The sequence below is a fragment of the Hemicordylus capensis genome, chromosome 1 (assembly GCF_027244095.1).
Source record: "Hemicordylus capensis ecotype Gifberg chromosome 1, rHemCap1.1.pri, whole genome shotgun sequence".
In the NCBI taxonomy this organism is placed as follows: Eukaryota; Metazoa; Chordata; class Lepidosauria; order Squamata; family Cordylidae; genus Hemicordylus; species Hemicordylus capensis.
The window spans coordinates 398,783,508-398,799,800 of record NC_069657.1 but is presented as its reverse complement, the minus strand read 5'-3'; the positions used below and the strand labels follow the sequence as shown (position 1 = coordinate 398,799,800).

The 16,293-nt window shown below is 40.0% G+C and overlaps 1 protein-coding gene and 1 long non-coding RNA gene across 3 annotated transcripts in view; one reads left to right on the top strand and one right to left on the bottom strand.

The window, feature by feature from the left end:
* The first annotated feature begins 399 nt into the window (after positions 1-399).
* BTBD9 (BTB domain containing 9) overlaps positions 400-16,293 on the top strand; it is a 247,791-nt gene continuing 231,897 nt past the window's right edge. Inside the window, exons 1-6 of one of the 2 annotated variants that reach the window (XM_053305173.1) lie at positions 400-547; positions 1,143-1,199; positions 1,900-2,263; positions 6,402-6,666; positions 7,903-8,122; positions 9,949-10,068. In XM_053305173.1, the coding sequence (XP_053161148.1) occupies positions 1,919-2,263; positions 6,402-6,666; positions 7,903-8,122; positions 9,949-10,068 (950 nt within the window). In that variant the 5' untranslated portion in view covers positions 400-547; positions 1,143-1,199; positions 1,900-1,918. Of the gene's footprint in view, positions 548-1,142; positions 1,349-1,899; positions 2,264-6,401; positions 6,667-7,902; positions 8,123-9,948; positions 10,069-16,293 lie in introns of both variants that reach the window. The other variant, XM_053305168.1, reaches the window with a different exon arrangement.
* On the bottom strand, positions 10,817-14,708 carry LOC128349183 (uncharacterized). The gene is made up of 2 exons (XR_008318611.1): positions 14,575-14,708; positions 10,817-11,093 (listed from the first exon to the last, which is right to left on the bottom strand). It is a non-coding gene; the product is annotated as an uncharacterized LOC128349183 (long non-coding RNA).

The window sequence follows — 16,293 nt, the reverse complement described above, 5'->3', positions numbered from 1 at the left end:
GTATCCACTATTGACTCATAGTAGTACAGGCTGCTGAAACTATTCTGGCCCTGGGCCTAGCAAAAGCTAGAGACAGCCCTAAAGTAAATTGGCCATTGAATTAAAGTTCAGATTCATCTCTACTATGTAAGTACATATATTTCATTGCTATATTACTCTTAGAACGGTCCGCCTACCCACCGTTGATTCCCGGCGGCACAAATACCTCGTGTATGGAAGGGTCCCTTTATCCGTTCCCAGACCCACCTCTCTCTCCCAGAGTCCCTCCTCCTTTGCTTATCATTGGCTGAAAGGTGGGCAGGCTGAGGCTGACTGACAGGCTCTCCTCCAGGCGTTTCCTTTGGCTGACTTGTCAGTCCTCCTGAGCTTGCACACAGCCAATAAGAAGCAGAGAAGGAGGGAGGTATTGCTTGTCTCATCTCGTTTTCCACTTCCCGCCCCCCTCCTCTCCTCCTTTAGGCAGCCGCCGCCTCCCCTCTTCCTCGGTTCCTCTACTCCTCCAGCGCGGTGGGGGCGGGGGACCAAGACGACAATTGCGACGCTATCAGTAAGTTGCCGCCCCCCGCCGCCGCCGCCCCGGGCTGCTGTTATGGGGCCAGGAAATAATTTATTGGGGGCGGGCCCCTTTTGGCCCCTGTGTAGATATGGGCCTGTAAAAGGCTTCCTATATTAATACTGAAAATCACTATGATCTCAGTCTTTTGAGTGTTAATCAGACTTCTATGAGAATAAGTCATAAATGCTCATATTCTAATTAATTATGGATGAACACTCGGTGTAGATTTCAGTACTTAATTTGAGCTCTGCTCTATGGATCTTCATCGATCTGCCCTGGTTACTGAATCAATTTCAACTTGTACAGAATATTATAATTAGTGTGTTGACTGTGTAGAAAACCTACAAGATAATGATTTCCCTTCTAATTTGTTTTGTAAGGGCTTGTTTATTTTGGAGCAATAAGACTGGCAGTATTATGTTCTGATACTTGGTTGCTTTTATTTAATTGGGTGTTTTGTATAGCAAAATGACCTGTGTGAGAGAGAGAGATTAGCTGATATAATATTTTCAGCAAACCTTTTAATAAACTTTAGAAGTGAATATCTCTTTACTGTTACTTTTGCTTTTTATTTTTATGGGTGTAGGATATACCATTCTTCTACAAGATGAGTAACAGTCACCCACTCCGTCCTTACACAGCAGTAGGTGAAATTGACCATGTTCACATTCTGTCTGATCATGTTGGTGTTCTAATGAATGGGGAAGAGTACAGCGATGTTACCTTTATAGTGGAAAAGAAACGTTTTCCTGCGCACAGAGTGATTCTGGCAGCAAGGTGTCAGTATTTCAGGTGAAGTATAACTTGCTATCAGATATACCTTCTGGGTGAGCAAGATAAAATAGAAAGTCACTAAAAACAAACCAGTGTCATCTATTCAATGCCTGTGAGCTTTTTGAACACTTATGTCAAATGTTACTGTGAAGAGACTCCTATATTATGCTGTCATATTTGACCTTCATTACATAGGCATCCCAAATAATGTATATGATGAAGAAATAGCAATATTCATTCCACCCCCGGGGGGGGGGAATCCTACTTGGAATTAGGATAAAATATATGTATGTGTTACTGTTCCTCATTTGTATTTGGAGCTGCAGTTCTATCAATTTTGCTACTTTTTTTCAAAGGTAACTCTGTGTATCCTGTCCCCTTAAAATTTCCCATTCTATAAATACAGTTTCCTGCTAAATATATATTTCTGGGGAAATCTAGTGTAGAGGGTCAGTTACACTAAAAGCAATATGCATTCTGATAATGATACCCTAATATAAACTTTGCTTCAAGATAAACTAAATATACTCTACAAGTTTTTGACTCTTTTTCCCCCTACATCTGTACAGAGCATTGTTATATGGCGGAATGCGTGAATCACAGCCTGAAGCAGAAATCCCTCTCCAAGATACAACTGCAGAGGCCTTTACGATGTTGTTAAAATATATTTACACAGGCCGTGCCACATTGAGAGATGAGAAAGAGGAGGTCCTCTTAGATTTCTTGAGTTTGGCTCATAAATATGGATTTCCAGAACTGGAAGATTCCACCTCTGAGTATCTTTGTACCATCCTCAATATTCAGAATGTTTGCATGACCTACGATGTTGCTAGTCTCTACTTACTTCCCAAACTGACTTGTATGTGCTGCATGTTTATGGACAGAAATGCTCAAGAGGTGCTCTCCAGTGAAGGCTTTTTGTCACTTTCTAAGGTGTGTATCAGTTGTTTAGCTTCCAGGGTTTCTTTATATTTTGTGTGTGTGTGTAATATATATGACTGATTCTCAGGATTTTGAACATGTTGAACATATGAAGAATTCATAGAATACTTTCACACATGCTGCATGCTGTTTGCTTGCTTGCTATTTGTTTGTTTAGCATATTTGTATACCACCCAAAACTCAAGTCTCTGGGTGGTTTACAATAAAACACAGATTAAAAACTAAGTTAAAACAAAGTATATATGACTACATGTTCAGCTTCCATGGTCACTATTTGTATATCTGGAATGACAGCTGGGGTGGAGCTTCCTTGGGAAAGTGCAAAGTCTTTGACGAGAGGTGGTAATTGTTACTTCATTAAGATAGTTGCTGTTCTCCCATGAGTCTCTTCTCTTTGAGTCCACAGGGATCCTTCACCAGTGGTGCTTTTGCTTTCCCTGATAAAGGGCTGCATATGTCTTCTCTTCTTTCTCAGTCTTTCAAGACTTCCGAGCATTGTCCTACACTTATCTCTCACAAGACTGACTATTATTTTTTCTCAGTGGGGTTGTCATGGCTGCTGTTATTGTGCCCCAATCTGTCCCCTTCCCCAATCCTGCAATAAGCCTCTTACATTCACAGAACTGTTGTTGAAAATATAAAGACAGTAACTGAAAAAGACTCCTGTGTTCAGGAAGTGGATTTGTTCCATGCCCTGTGCCAGTCATATTCCTGTCTTTATGTATCTCCAATTATCCTCATTTACCTACAAGTCCCTGCCAGCCAAACTTTCTGAAACTGCACATTTATTGAAAAATGAACATTTATTCAAAAAAAGCACATATTGCTGTTTTGCACAACTCTTGATGTAGTAGTTTATTTTTGCTTTGTATGGTAAATTTATTTCATTAGGGTTGTATCTCATCTGATCTGGAAGGTAAGGGCAGCTAATGACTGTTGTTTAAAAGACTTAAGGAGAGAGACACTACAATAAATACTATTCCATACATATATACACTTAACCTCCTATATTGCTTTTTGACATTTGTTGAATTAGGTGTAAATGTGGAATTGACAGAATTGATAATGCTACTCTAGGTTCAAATTTTCAGTTGGGATATAAATGGTGCTTAAAAGCATATCTTAGAAAGCTACCTTAAGTATCTCTATAAACTTTTTATAAAAATACCAACCTTCTCAATCGCTTCACATTCACTTGTTTTCTCTTCTGAATGGGAACAAATGCTTTGTGAGATCCATAAGTGTCTTAGTTTTTTACTTGAGGGTGGGATAATTTGGCCCTCTTCAGATAGAAAATCTAGGCTATTACTTTAAGCAGTTAATATGTCAGTGTACTACTGATATCTCTAGGATGAGAAGAACAAAGTAGCCAACTCTTAAGGATGAAAATAAGTTGCACTTTTATTGTAAAGGAGAGTGCTTTTTATCTGTGAATAGACGTAATTGTCTTAGTGGCAAATAAATGAAAAGTTCTTGATCGGAGCTGTGTCCTGGAGAATTGTTTGGTCATTAGAATGGTATTCCAATTTTTAATACATCCAGATCTTTTAAAAGGAATGAGTCACAGCTGACAACATGTAGTGCAGTAATTATAATCTATCAAAATGGAAAAGCAATTATAGAAAAGACATGATTAGATAAGAAAAGCTGTTGCTATTGAATCAATATGGTACCAAAACCTAAAACAGAAGCCCAAGAAGACAGGCTAATAAAATCACTTAGGCCAAGAAATAATTATTTTGAATCCTTTATACGATGGTTAATTTACTGCCTGAAACAATGATTTTTGATGTGAAGCACAAGCTAGCAGTTCAGAAAATAATTTTTTTAAAGACAATGTCATATTAGAGGTGTCAGACTCTGCAACTTTGTCTGACGCATAAAGATTATTTATGTGTAGGAAACTATGAAATTCTGTGAAAACTATGAAGTTACAATAGGAGGCACACTTTAAGCTGTTGCTCATAGTGCTTAGATTCTACCAATTTGTGAATTTGGAAGAACTGTTTTCCTGCTCCAGTTTCCATTCTATCTGGGTTGAGAGGCTAGTGGTGCCCTACACGACTGCAGCTTCAGTACTTACTGTTGCTCAAATAAGCTGTCTTGGGCAGATGTCAAAATCTGGCGCCAAAGTTTATGGTCTTCCAGAGGCCCTTGAAGAAGGAGCCAGGAAAGATTTCAGGATGGTCTATCAATTGGGTCTACCACCTGGGATTTAGGATTGGCCCTGCGTGTTCAGCTACATCAGGCTAGCTCCTGAGCTAAGGAAGGACTATGCTAGCAGTAGTTGCCACCAGTAAAACTGAGTCAACTGAAAAAACAGAAGTTCCTCTATTTAGATTCTACTACAAAAAGAATACAAAGAGAATATGACTTTTTGCAAGTATTGCTGGATATATCTTTACTTTGGGGCTAGTCCAAAAAGTAACTTGTTTGTTCTTATTAATCTGTCATGTCTGTTGCTAATGAATGGACAATGTTTCATGTTCCAATGTCTGTCTAATTTGATGTCTAATTTCTTTGCTATACACTTATGCTCATAATAACTTCTTACGTTCCATCTTCAGTTAAATCATTCTGTTTTTCAAAAATTGATCTCATTTTAAGCTTCTCTTTTCCTGTGTTGCTTTTTGCACTCACATTGTTCTGCATATAAATATGTTTCTCCACTTGTGCTTTCTCTTCACTGCATTTATCCATTCTCTTAACTCTCCTGGCTTTTTTGTCTTCTGCTTTGTTGTTTATCTTGTTGCCTCTACGTTTCCTTCTACTTACTGTCATTTCCTCTCCCCCCCCATCCTACTGTTCTTTATATATGGAACATTTTACCAGCTGGTATTAGTTGAGTTTATCATTTTTTGAAAATTCCTTAAGGTTTTATTTCTTTCAGGTGTATCGAATGAAGTTCTCCTAGTTTTGAGTTGTTTTTAGTTTTTATTTCTAAATTAGAACATAACCCCATTGGATAGGCATTGTATATTTTTATGCATTTAGTACAGCAGCTAGTGTTAGGTACTTCACAAATAGCAGTAGTGATAATAATTATTACTATTTATTTATTTATTTTACATTTTATATTTAGTGACTGTCTAATAATAATAATAATAATAGTGTGAAAAACAACTTTGTTCATAACTCGAGGACTTTATCCATGAGATGGTACTATACTACAATAGTTGCATCTTAGTTGTGAGTGGAGAATAAAGCAACTCTCTTCTAGTAGAATTTTAAATCCCTGCGTGGTTACACAAAACTGCTTGTTTTGATTTTTATAGCAAGGGTCAAACTTTTTGAAGAACTTCTGTATTCATTTGTCTTTGAGTAAATTTAGGCCTAGCTATTTTACAGAATTGTAAAATGAAAGGACAAGTTTAGATATTTATGGTTTAGAATTAACTAGGTAAAGGTGAAGTGTGCCGTCAAGTTGATTTCGATTCCTGACACCCACAGAGCCCTGTGGTTTTCTTTGGTAGGTTACAGGAGGGGTTTACCATTGCCTCCTCCCGCGCAGTATGAGATGATGCCTTTCAGCATCTTCTTATATTGCTGCTGCCCGATATAGTACCAGTGGGGATTTGAACCGGCAACTTTTTCTCCTTCTCACATAACACCAGAACCAGGGGTCATCCCATGAAATTGATTGTCATGAAATTTAGGACTAACCAACAGAAGCACTTTTTCACACAACGCATTATCAATTTGTGGAATTCTCTGCCACAAGATGTGGTGACAGCCAACAACCTGGATGGCTTTAAGAGGGGTTTGGATAACTTCATGGAGAAGAGGTCTGTCGACAGCTACTAGTTGGAGGGCTATAGGCCACCTCCAGCTCAGAGGCAGGATGCCTCTGGACACCAGTTCCAGGGGAATAACAGCAGGAGAGAGGGCATCTCAACTCCTGCCTGTAGGCTTCCAGCATCATCTGGTGGGCCACTGTGTGAAACAGGAAGTTGGACTAGATGGGCCATGGGCCTTATCCGGCAGGGCTGTTCTTATGTTCTAACCCTCTGCTTGTTAGTCATACTTTTCCCCACTGCACCACTTAAGTTGACTTTAGAATTAACTACTGTGTGTTTAAAGTTGTTATAATTTAGTTCTATTTTAATGTGTGTTTTCTCTTACTTTTTAGCCAGCTCTTCTCAGTATTGTATTGAGGGATTCATTTGCTGCTCCTGAAAAGGATATTTTCCAAGCCTTGATAAATTGGTGTAAACACAACCCCAAGGAAAATCATGCTGAAATTATGCAGGCAGTAAGATTGCCACTAATGAGCTTGACAGAGCTTTTAAATGTTGTAAGGCCTTCTGGATTGCTGTCACCTGATGCCATTCTGGATGCCATTAAAGTTCGTTCTGAAAGTCGGGACATGGACCTCAACTACAGGGGCATGTTAAGTAAGCCTCAATGTTTCCGAACTTGCAATGGGTTCATTTTATGTGTGTTTCTGTAACTAAAAGTTGCCTTGGCCTATCAGTTGATTCTAAGTTAATATTTATTAGCAGAAATGCTTGGCCTCTATACTTGTTCATTCTTCAGAATCTTAACCCTCTGATATAGCACCACTTTCTGTGAATTAATTTGTTTCTAGTTAATTAGTTGAATAGCATAGCATTTGTACTCAGTGGGTAGCATCCAGACTAGTATTTTTCTGAATGGAATAAGTTCAGTTTGCACAAGGAGGAGAGATGATGGCACATGCGCCAGCTATTTCCAGCCGAAGAGTAAACGGGGCGGCAGGGAAGTACATTGCTGCCCCATAGGACGTTTAAAATACCGGGCACTGGCAGGCGGAAAGCGGAGGGAGGGGTAAGTGCACCCTCCCCCACCCTTAAAGTGAGACCCCCCACAGGCTATCAAGCTACCCCTGCCTGGTTCTGTGCACATCCATAGTCCTGAAGGGTTGGGGGACCTTCAGGAAAAGATTTTTGGTAGCTGCAGAGGACAGTAGAAGAAAGGAGGTGGGTTTGGAGAACATCATCTCCTTATTGCACAAGTGGAACTTGTTCCATTAATAGAAGTACTAGTCTAGATGCTATCCATTGTTTGTCTTTAAAGGACTCTTTAAAATATGTTCCATCCCAATTATTTCTGAAACATTGCAACTCCTTGAACTTTAGCTTTTACAAGTCTTAATTAATATGGCAGTTTTCTTTTCCTTCCTGTTCTCTATGACTGCTACCACTAGGAGGATTTCTGATGGGCTTATTATATAATCTTAGACTTAACTTGATGTTTTGTTTACAGAATTGACACTCTATACATCTTTTATAAATACAACATTATGAGCAACAGCAGAAATACCTTTTTGAACAGTATGAGCACAATCCAACAGAAGTTAGCCGGAGCCAAGTTTGGCTGAAATCCAGTCAGTCATGACTATGGTGCATGACGTTGCTCTCAAGTGAATTAGTTGCAAGTAGAAAGGTGCCCACTTTGCTAATATTTTGAAACAATTGCCTTTTTTGTTTGGAGAAAATAGGCAAACTTTCAAGAAAATTACAAGAAAGGCAGTGGCTTTGTCCAGGCGATGAACGCTTGGTTATATAGGAAGGATGACTTGGTAAAGTCCTGCAGTTGATTGGTTCTTTTTGTGTAGGAAAAGCACAATTAAAAAATTTTTTCCCTTTTAGTACCAGGTGAAAACATTGCCACAATGAAGTATGGAGCCCAAGTAGTTAAAGGAGAATTGAAATCTGCGTTGTTAGATGGAGACACACAAAACTATGATTTGGATCATGGATTTTCCCGACACCCCATTGATGATGATTGCCGTTCTGGTATTGAAATTAAATTAGGTCAGCCATCTATAATCAACCACATAAGAATACTGCTATGGGACCGTGATAGCAGGTAGGTTCAGTCTGCTTGCAAGGAAATCCATTAGACCAGGTTAAGCTACCTTGAAGTTGTGGTATTGAGTTAATTTCTGTTAAATGTCTTCTTGTTTAAGAAACCAGGCTTTCTCCTACAGTGCTGCAGGAAAAGCTAGGATCAAGACAAGTTCCTGTCAGATAACTTTATTTTTCTGTGGCAGTGTTCTTTGGTACTGTCCCTACTTAGAATTGCAGCCATAACTTCTGGAGTTAAGAAGAAAAATTTATCTTTTTCAACATCCTATGAGAGTGCTTCAAAATGTGCTAAACTATTGCATGTATATACATATGTACGCATACCTATCTATCTCGTAACAGATGGAATGTCTGTTTACTTAACAGTAGGAACTTGTACAAAAAGGAAAACAAGAATAACGTACCATGCCCATTGCAGATGTCTAGTATCTAATGTCAGAATAATTAATTTGTAGGATCAGGTAAAAAGAGAGATGTCTTGGATACAGTGGATTAAATCAAGAGACCTCCGTCAACCGAGCAAAGAGTACCATTTTAAGTTGTGATTTTTAAAAATATATATTTAGCATGGGAATAGCAATTTTCTCTATGAATCCCAAAGTAGTGACTGTTTGCTACTTTTTCCTTTGTGTGTGTTTGTGAACCACTTTTGGGACAGGGAACCATCTTTTCCATTTCCCCCTAAGTTAAACCACTTGAGAACCTTTTTTTTAAAAGGGGAACCTCATTATTTGCAGGAGAACCTCATTATTTTCAGGGGTTCTGTTCCTCGCCTACTACTGTGGTTAACGGAACCGCAAGTAATGAGGCATTACTGATAAAGGGAAAGGAGGGTTAGGTTCCAGGATGGAGGGGAAAGTACATAAAAAAGGGCAAAAAAACCCCTTTGTGGCATTCTGTGCAGGGTCTACATATGCCCACGAATGCCCCCAAAATGCCCCCCAAAACTGCAAAAAATCATGGGGAAAAGTCTGATGATTTTCAAAACGAGCCACAAAATCACTCCTTTGAACAAAACGGTGGGCAGAAGTGACCACAGAACCATGGATATGTGCATTTTAATTCTTTCGTCTCTCTGAATACTGGAAACAGGTGTCTATGTCTATTAGACAACCTGCGGATACACAAATAGTGGTTCTGCGAATAACGAGGTTCTCTTGTGTGTGTGTGTGTGTGTGTGTGTGTATATCATAATAATAATGGGTTGTATCCCAAGTAGCACAGGTACAATGGCACAATGTGGAAGTAACCTTCCCTGCTGCTTCCTCCCTAGAGCAGCTCCCTGAGTGACCTCCTTTCATGGAAGGTATGACCGCAGATTTTCCAGGAATTTCACTCTCTTCATTATGTGCTGTTTATGGTCTGCTAAGTCTCACTTAGGATTACTTGAAGATATTGCAATAGAAATAACTACTGTGGCTCAGATTTAAACTTAGCCCATGAAAGTGGAATAAAGATGATATTTTTATGACTTGGGTGTGTTAATGTTGGCATTTAATGTTCCATCAAGGAAGATGGCTTCACTTGATTAGATTGTGAAGCTTGCTATTAAAAATCTCAAAGTATTTTAGCATGTAATTAAATTTCAGTTTCTGATGTACCTGTGATGCAAATAATATCTGTGGGAACTGCAGCCTTGGTGTGTTTTAAAAATGAATACAGTTTATATTGCTACTAAAAGTGTAGTTCACTGGACATTTTAGCTTAATGTTGTTCTGTGGAGTTCGGATGACCTTAATGTAGTCAGCCATTAAGAGTTATAAAATATATTGTGCGTGTGAATTTGCTATATGGATATTTTTAAAAAAATATATTTGCTGTTCAAAGGTCTTACTCCTATTATATTGAGGTGTCCATGGATGAACTGGACTGGATTCGTGTAATTGATCACTCCAAATACCTCTGTCGGTCGTGGCAAAAATTGTATTTTCCTGCCCGTGTCTGCAGGTTAGTGCATAATATGATTATCTTGATGTAGTTCCGTTTGGATATGAATCATTCAGATTTTGCATTAAGATGACTGTTTCCAGGAATTAGGATTTAGAACCACCAAGCCAATTATACAGATAGCTATGTGATGATGGTTGTTGAACATCATGCATCCAAGTGTGGCAATTTCTCTTTCTCCTTCTTGTATCCCTCCCCCAAATCCTTATTCATAATAATTTGTGTACCAGTTATTTATATGGTTGTAATACTTGATCTTCTTTCAGCCCCACAAGAACATAGTATGTAGTTTAGTGTATCTTGTAATCATTGTAGAGAGTAATTTTATTTTTTAAGTGCTGGTATGAATATTGGTTCTAAATCTTGGAAAAGTTATGCTGAAGGCCAAAAAGGAACAAAATAGGAGCTTACATACTCACCAGGTAACTAAAACTTCTCTAGTTAATGGTATTCTCAAACAGTTCATTATTACAGGAATAATAATGATGAGATGTGATTAGCATGTAGATAACTGATTTTAAGCACAGCTTTAAAAAAAAAAAGAAAGGAAGATAAAAGGTAGACCTTGACAGAGAACCAAGAGAAACTTTCATTCGTACCACTTTTTTTTCTTATAGAAGATACTCCTTTTTCATTATCCAGGCAGCTACAATTTAGCAGTGTAATATTAAATGAAAATGTAATTTTGTCCTTCAGTAAACTTCTACCGTTTAACAGTTGAGACAGTGATATATTATGCAAGATTAACTCTGATCTGGAAAAACATTATTATTTCCCCCCTCATCTTTATGTGGGGCTTGTACATGTCCCATGGTACACATAAGGTGGTTCTTGGGTTTCTAGAATATTGTTACATCTTTTTCTAATCTTGGTGGTGGGTGATGGGGATCAAATTACACAAAATGTAAAAGCTCTAGGGGATAAAATCTGAGTGACATGCAAGAAGTCTTCAGGGAATGCAGTTCTTACTGCTTTTCTTTGAAGTCATCCTGGGGTTCATGATAGTGACTCAAAGCAGAAGTGGCCTGAAAAACATAATACAAGTTGAATTTTTTTTAAAAAGTGTCTTGTAAAATACTGAATGCAGTTTACACTTGCATTACTTGCTTATAAATCAAAATTTAGAACAAATTCTAGGGAGACAAGCTGGTCATCAAACTGATGGTAGTAGCCTCTGGAAGTGCAAGAGTCTGGAGAAAAGATACATAAGGGAGCATATCTCCCCTGCTAACTGGGCAAAAGAGGCCCATTTTAAAGTCATGACTGTCTGTTATTTTAGCATGGTGAGAGCACTGTTCCTATTCAACCCCAGCACAATGTCCCTCCATTGGTTGTTGTGCAGTCCATTTTGACTTTCTTTTTAGACTATGAGCCCATTTGGGAACAGGAAACTGCCCCCACCCTGGGTAAATCACTTTAAGAGCTTGTTTTGTTAAAACTTTATTTCGTTGTGCACCCTCTTGTCTTCACCCATACAGTACAGTCAGTGGAGACCAATATGGTAGAATGCTTGCCAGGACCACATTGATGCTTTTTGGGAATGGAACCAGAGAGAGGGAAAGAACGGCATGAGATGCCCAGTATGACTTTGATGCAACTGGTGTTTCGTTAATTTGTCATTCCTTTTCTTGGTTACTACTGTTGACTGTGGAAGGCACTTCTGTTTGTTCAGAGAGGGATTACTAATTTCCCTCCCCATCTACACTTCTTCATGTCACTTGTAAACCGGTTCCAGATGGTCAAGAAACTCTACAGAGCCGCTTTTAGGTATTGTAGAGGGCTGCAACTAGAAGTGCCTTCTGTATGTGCAGCAGAATTTTTGGTTCCAAATATCTGCAGCACACATACTAGAGTAGTGGTTTTAAATGGCCTTTACAACCAGTTAGTTGGTGATGCTTAATGTCATATGTCTGGTTCTTCACTAGGACAGTATTTCACTCTGGCAAGGTAGTTGAAGATAAAACACCTTAAGGTTTCTACCATTATAATTTCGTGTCAATGCCATAGTTCTTTGGGTAGCTTTTGGTGGGCCCAGATTTAGCATGAAATATTTATCCTCCCCTGTAGAAGCTTCACTTTGCAAGTGGAATGGAAGGGTGATAATGGAGGTGATAGCTGCTTAATTCTTCTATTCCTGTTGTGTAGGATCAGTGTGGCTGTATAAAAAGATGTAAAACAGTGGAAATGAAAAAGGATTGCAACAAACTGCTCCATCTTATAGAACAAAGGAGGGAAATAATACCTTTGTGGATTAGAACTGTTTCCTGTGTAGTGTAGCTATGTATTGTTTGTTACTGGCCTCTGAGATTAAAGACCTATAAAAATCCATCTAAGAGCCTGAGGTTAGTCTTAAACTTCACTGTTCCCTGTTCCGGATTTGGTTACTGGGCCTCACTCCTACTCAAGACCTGGCTGATCTCCATGTTTGGTACAAGGAGGGGAATTTTCTTGCAGGCATTGTTGGCTAGTTACCTCTCTCCTCTGCCCCACACCGCCCCCTCCCCTGTCATGTGACCTTGCTTGTGTTAACTTGAGTTACTGTTTTTCACACATGTTATTCCAGTGCTGTGTTCTTAGAAAGGTAAGCTGCTTTGGGTCACAAACGTCTTGCTAGAAAAGCATGGGATAATTAAAAATAAAATACTCCCTGTACGTGCATCTATTTTCTGTTCAAGGCACCTGAAGTCTGTTTTGTGCAAGTAATTGTGTGGGGAGCCTCTGTTTGAATGGTTCTGCCTTTGTGGCCTTTTGGATCTTTTGTCATGGATCATTAGTAACTTGATAACATGTTGCTGATGAATTAAGGTGCTTCTAAAAGTATGTCATGCATTCATAGTGCCATCATAGACATTGGCTTGGGTTCATCTAAGGCCTAGCATGAGCAAAAGGCATGTGAGGTACAGTGTCTGCTCATTCCGCCACAGCTGCAGACACCCATACTGCATAACTCCATGGAGGTCCAGTAACTCTTTCGGGAGTGGATTTGGGTGGAAACTTAGAGACACAGCAGGAAATATGAAAATCCGATTCTGGGAGCTGAATTCTGCTTGCAATTCTCAGGGTCCAAGCCAAGTATCAAGAATGGAAATTTCCTTATGCTAAAATTGGTGATTGAGGGGGAAGTAAATCTTCCAATTGAAAGGACCAAATTGATAACAAAATATATAGATCAGGATTCAGACTGCTGTGCATGGAATTCTGGTGGTTTGTGTGGGCTTTTCAACTAATGCTTACAGTGGCAGTCCCCTGAAAAGCCCCCTCTTCCTAACTTTTGAGTGGTATTGCATAAGGACAAGGGGCTGCTTGCTGAAGGAAATGGCTCTTCTTCTCCCATTCATGCATGGAAGTGCTTTCTGCTCACATGGCAGGAGGTGGATCTCAACCATAGCTACAATTTCAGTAATACTACTTTTGAAGTATGCTTTTATCAAAAGCATTTGGATCAAGTTTCTATAACACCTCTGTGAAAGAATGCTTGGGTGCTCTGTATGAAGTAGAGGAAGATACAAGCACAGTAAGAATAGAGAAGGTGAGAGCTTTGTGTGGCTTACCTTGGTGTCATTAATATCAGTTTGCTCTTTGAAAAAGTGGAGCGGGTTGTATTTTGCATTTGATGTTAAAGGGCAAGTATACCTGCAGTACTGAAGAAGTTGATACTTTTCCACACTTAACAATTCTCATACAAGTGGTACTGGTAGAAAGTCCTTTTGTGGTTGAAGTGCTCTAGAAAGCTGTCCTATTGTTAGCAGAAGAGGAACCTCATGGATACATGTTGCGCAGGAAGTTTGGAAGGAGCTCTTGACAAGACAAGACTCGGACCAGAGCAGGTAACAAGTTTGATTTCTTTGAAGGAACAACAAGCAAGCAAGCAAGCAAGCAAGACAATAAATAAATCAACAAGGAAAAGGACAAGGTAAACTTGTTTAGGGCTAGGCTTTCCTAGAGTTTGATTTCTGGCTGATTAGTTTCAGTTTCAGTTGTACTATAGAGAGACAGTGGGTGGGGATTAGCTGCAAGTGAGTCATACAGCTGCAGGGAAGGGCCACATTCCTGAGTTTCCTCGGTTCAGAAGGAGCTTATGACAAGACGAGACTCAGACCAGGGTAGCTTTGCTAACAGGGGTTTACAAACAGATATTGAAGGAGGTGGGGAACTGTGTGGAGAGGCACACAAGTGGTTCCTCTCATCACAGAGGAGACACTCATCATAACGAGGTGAGTACTACCCACTTGTAATTTTATTGGAAGACAGAGCTTAAAACCCTGTACTCAGCTGACAACTTCACCTTGATTTAGCTTTCAAGTGAACAAGCTCTATAAATTCTAAATAGCCCGTCATACCAGTTACGAAGGTAAAATGCAAGCAGAGAAGAGGGTGCTTCCCTATGTATTGCATGGAGTGTTCCATGTATGACTATCTGCCTGAGGGGCAGAACAAGAAGGCTGACCAAGGTGGCTGACCTGGAGAAGTTCAAGGAGGCAGAGAGGTGTGTTGATGAGAACTTACAGGCATCCTACTCCCAGGCTGATGGAGCCTCATGGAGAATGAAGGTCTCAGGGAAGGAGGACATCAGTCTGAGGAAGAAGGAAACACACTCTTAGCATGGACCCCTTCCTTGGGAGATGTGCCCATATTCTCTCTCACAGGATACTCCTCCTTGGGTGATTTGATCATTAGGGACATAGAGAGACGTGTTTGTGACCTAGTAGACCACACTGTGACTTGCCTGCCTGGCAAGGTTGTAGACATCACACTGCATCTATATAGGCTGTTAAGCAGTGCTGGGGAGGAAGCAGCTGTCATGGTGCACATTGGCACCAACAATGTTGGGAAATGCAGTCAGGGGCTCCTGGATGCCAAATTTAGGTTGCTTGGTAGCAGATTGAAGTCCAGGACCCCCAGGGTATTGTTCTCTAAAGTGCTACCAGTTCCATGCACGGGGCCAGCAAGACAGGCAGAGCTGAGGGGATCTCACTGCATGGATGAGACAGTGGTGCCAGGAGGAGGCGTTTAGATTCGTTAGGCACTGTGATACATTTTGGGGCAAGCAAAGCCTTTTCAAAAGTAACGGGCTCTACTTCAACCAAGATAGAACCAGACTGCTGGCACTTAAAATTAAAAAGAACAGCTTTTAAAATGAAGCCTTGGGGATTGCCTACAGGAACTGGGTGGTATCTGGTTTGGCAAGCAAAATCCTCTAAGGTGTGAGGGTGCAATTGTTTCATATAAACCAGAAGAGGATAGAGTAGAACCAGGAGTAGAGCAGAGAACATCTGGTCAGATGACAATAAGGGAGATAGCACACACCAACACCAGGTAAGAGACTTGACGTACAGGTGTCTATATACCAATGCCAGAAGCCTCCGAGCCAAGATTGGCAAGCTGGAATGCTTGGTTTCTAAATAAAACATAGATATAGTGGGCATAATGGAAACTTGGTGTAATTGTAAGAAGCAATAGGACACTTACTTTTTGATATGAACTCGACAGAAAGGACAAGGAGGGGCAGATTGGTGGTGGACTAGCACTGTATATTAAAGAAGTGATAGAATCCAACAAGCTAGAAAGCCTAGGGGGATCAGAGTCATCCACAGAATCATTATGGGTGACAAAACGAGGACTGAAAGGAAAAGTGTTACTAGGGCTGTGCTATTGCCCTCCAGATCAAAATGTTGAGATTGACCTGGAGTTGGAGAAGCAAATCAGAGAGGTGTGAAAGAGGGGAAGAGCTGTAGTAATGGATGACTTTAATTACCCACACATAGACTGGATAAATTTACATTCAGGTAATGAAAGAGGCCAGATTTCTAGACATGCTAAATTACTGTGCCACAGTTGGTTGCGGGATCAACCAGAGAGAAGGCAACCTTGGACTTAATCCTGAGTGGTGCCCAGGACCTGGTGTGAGATGTCAGAGTTGCAGAATCCTTGGGGAACAGAGACCATCATGTGATCCAGTTCAGCTTATATGCGAGTAGAGTGTTGCCAAAGAAGACCAACACAGATGTGTTGGACTTCAGAAGAGGAAACGTCTCAAAAATGAGGGAACTGATAAAAATAAGCTTAAAGGGAAAGTCAGGAGGATCAAACCACTCCAGAAAGCATGGAACTTATTCAAAACCATAATGATAGAAGCTCAGTTGGAATGTATACTAAGAATGAGGAAAGGTACCACCAAATTCAGGAGAAAGCCAGCGTGGCTAACAAGTAGAATCAGGGAAGCTA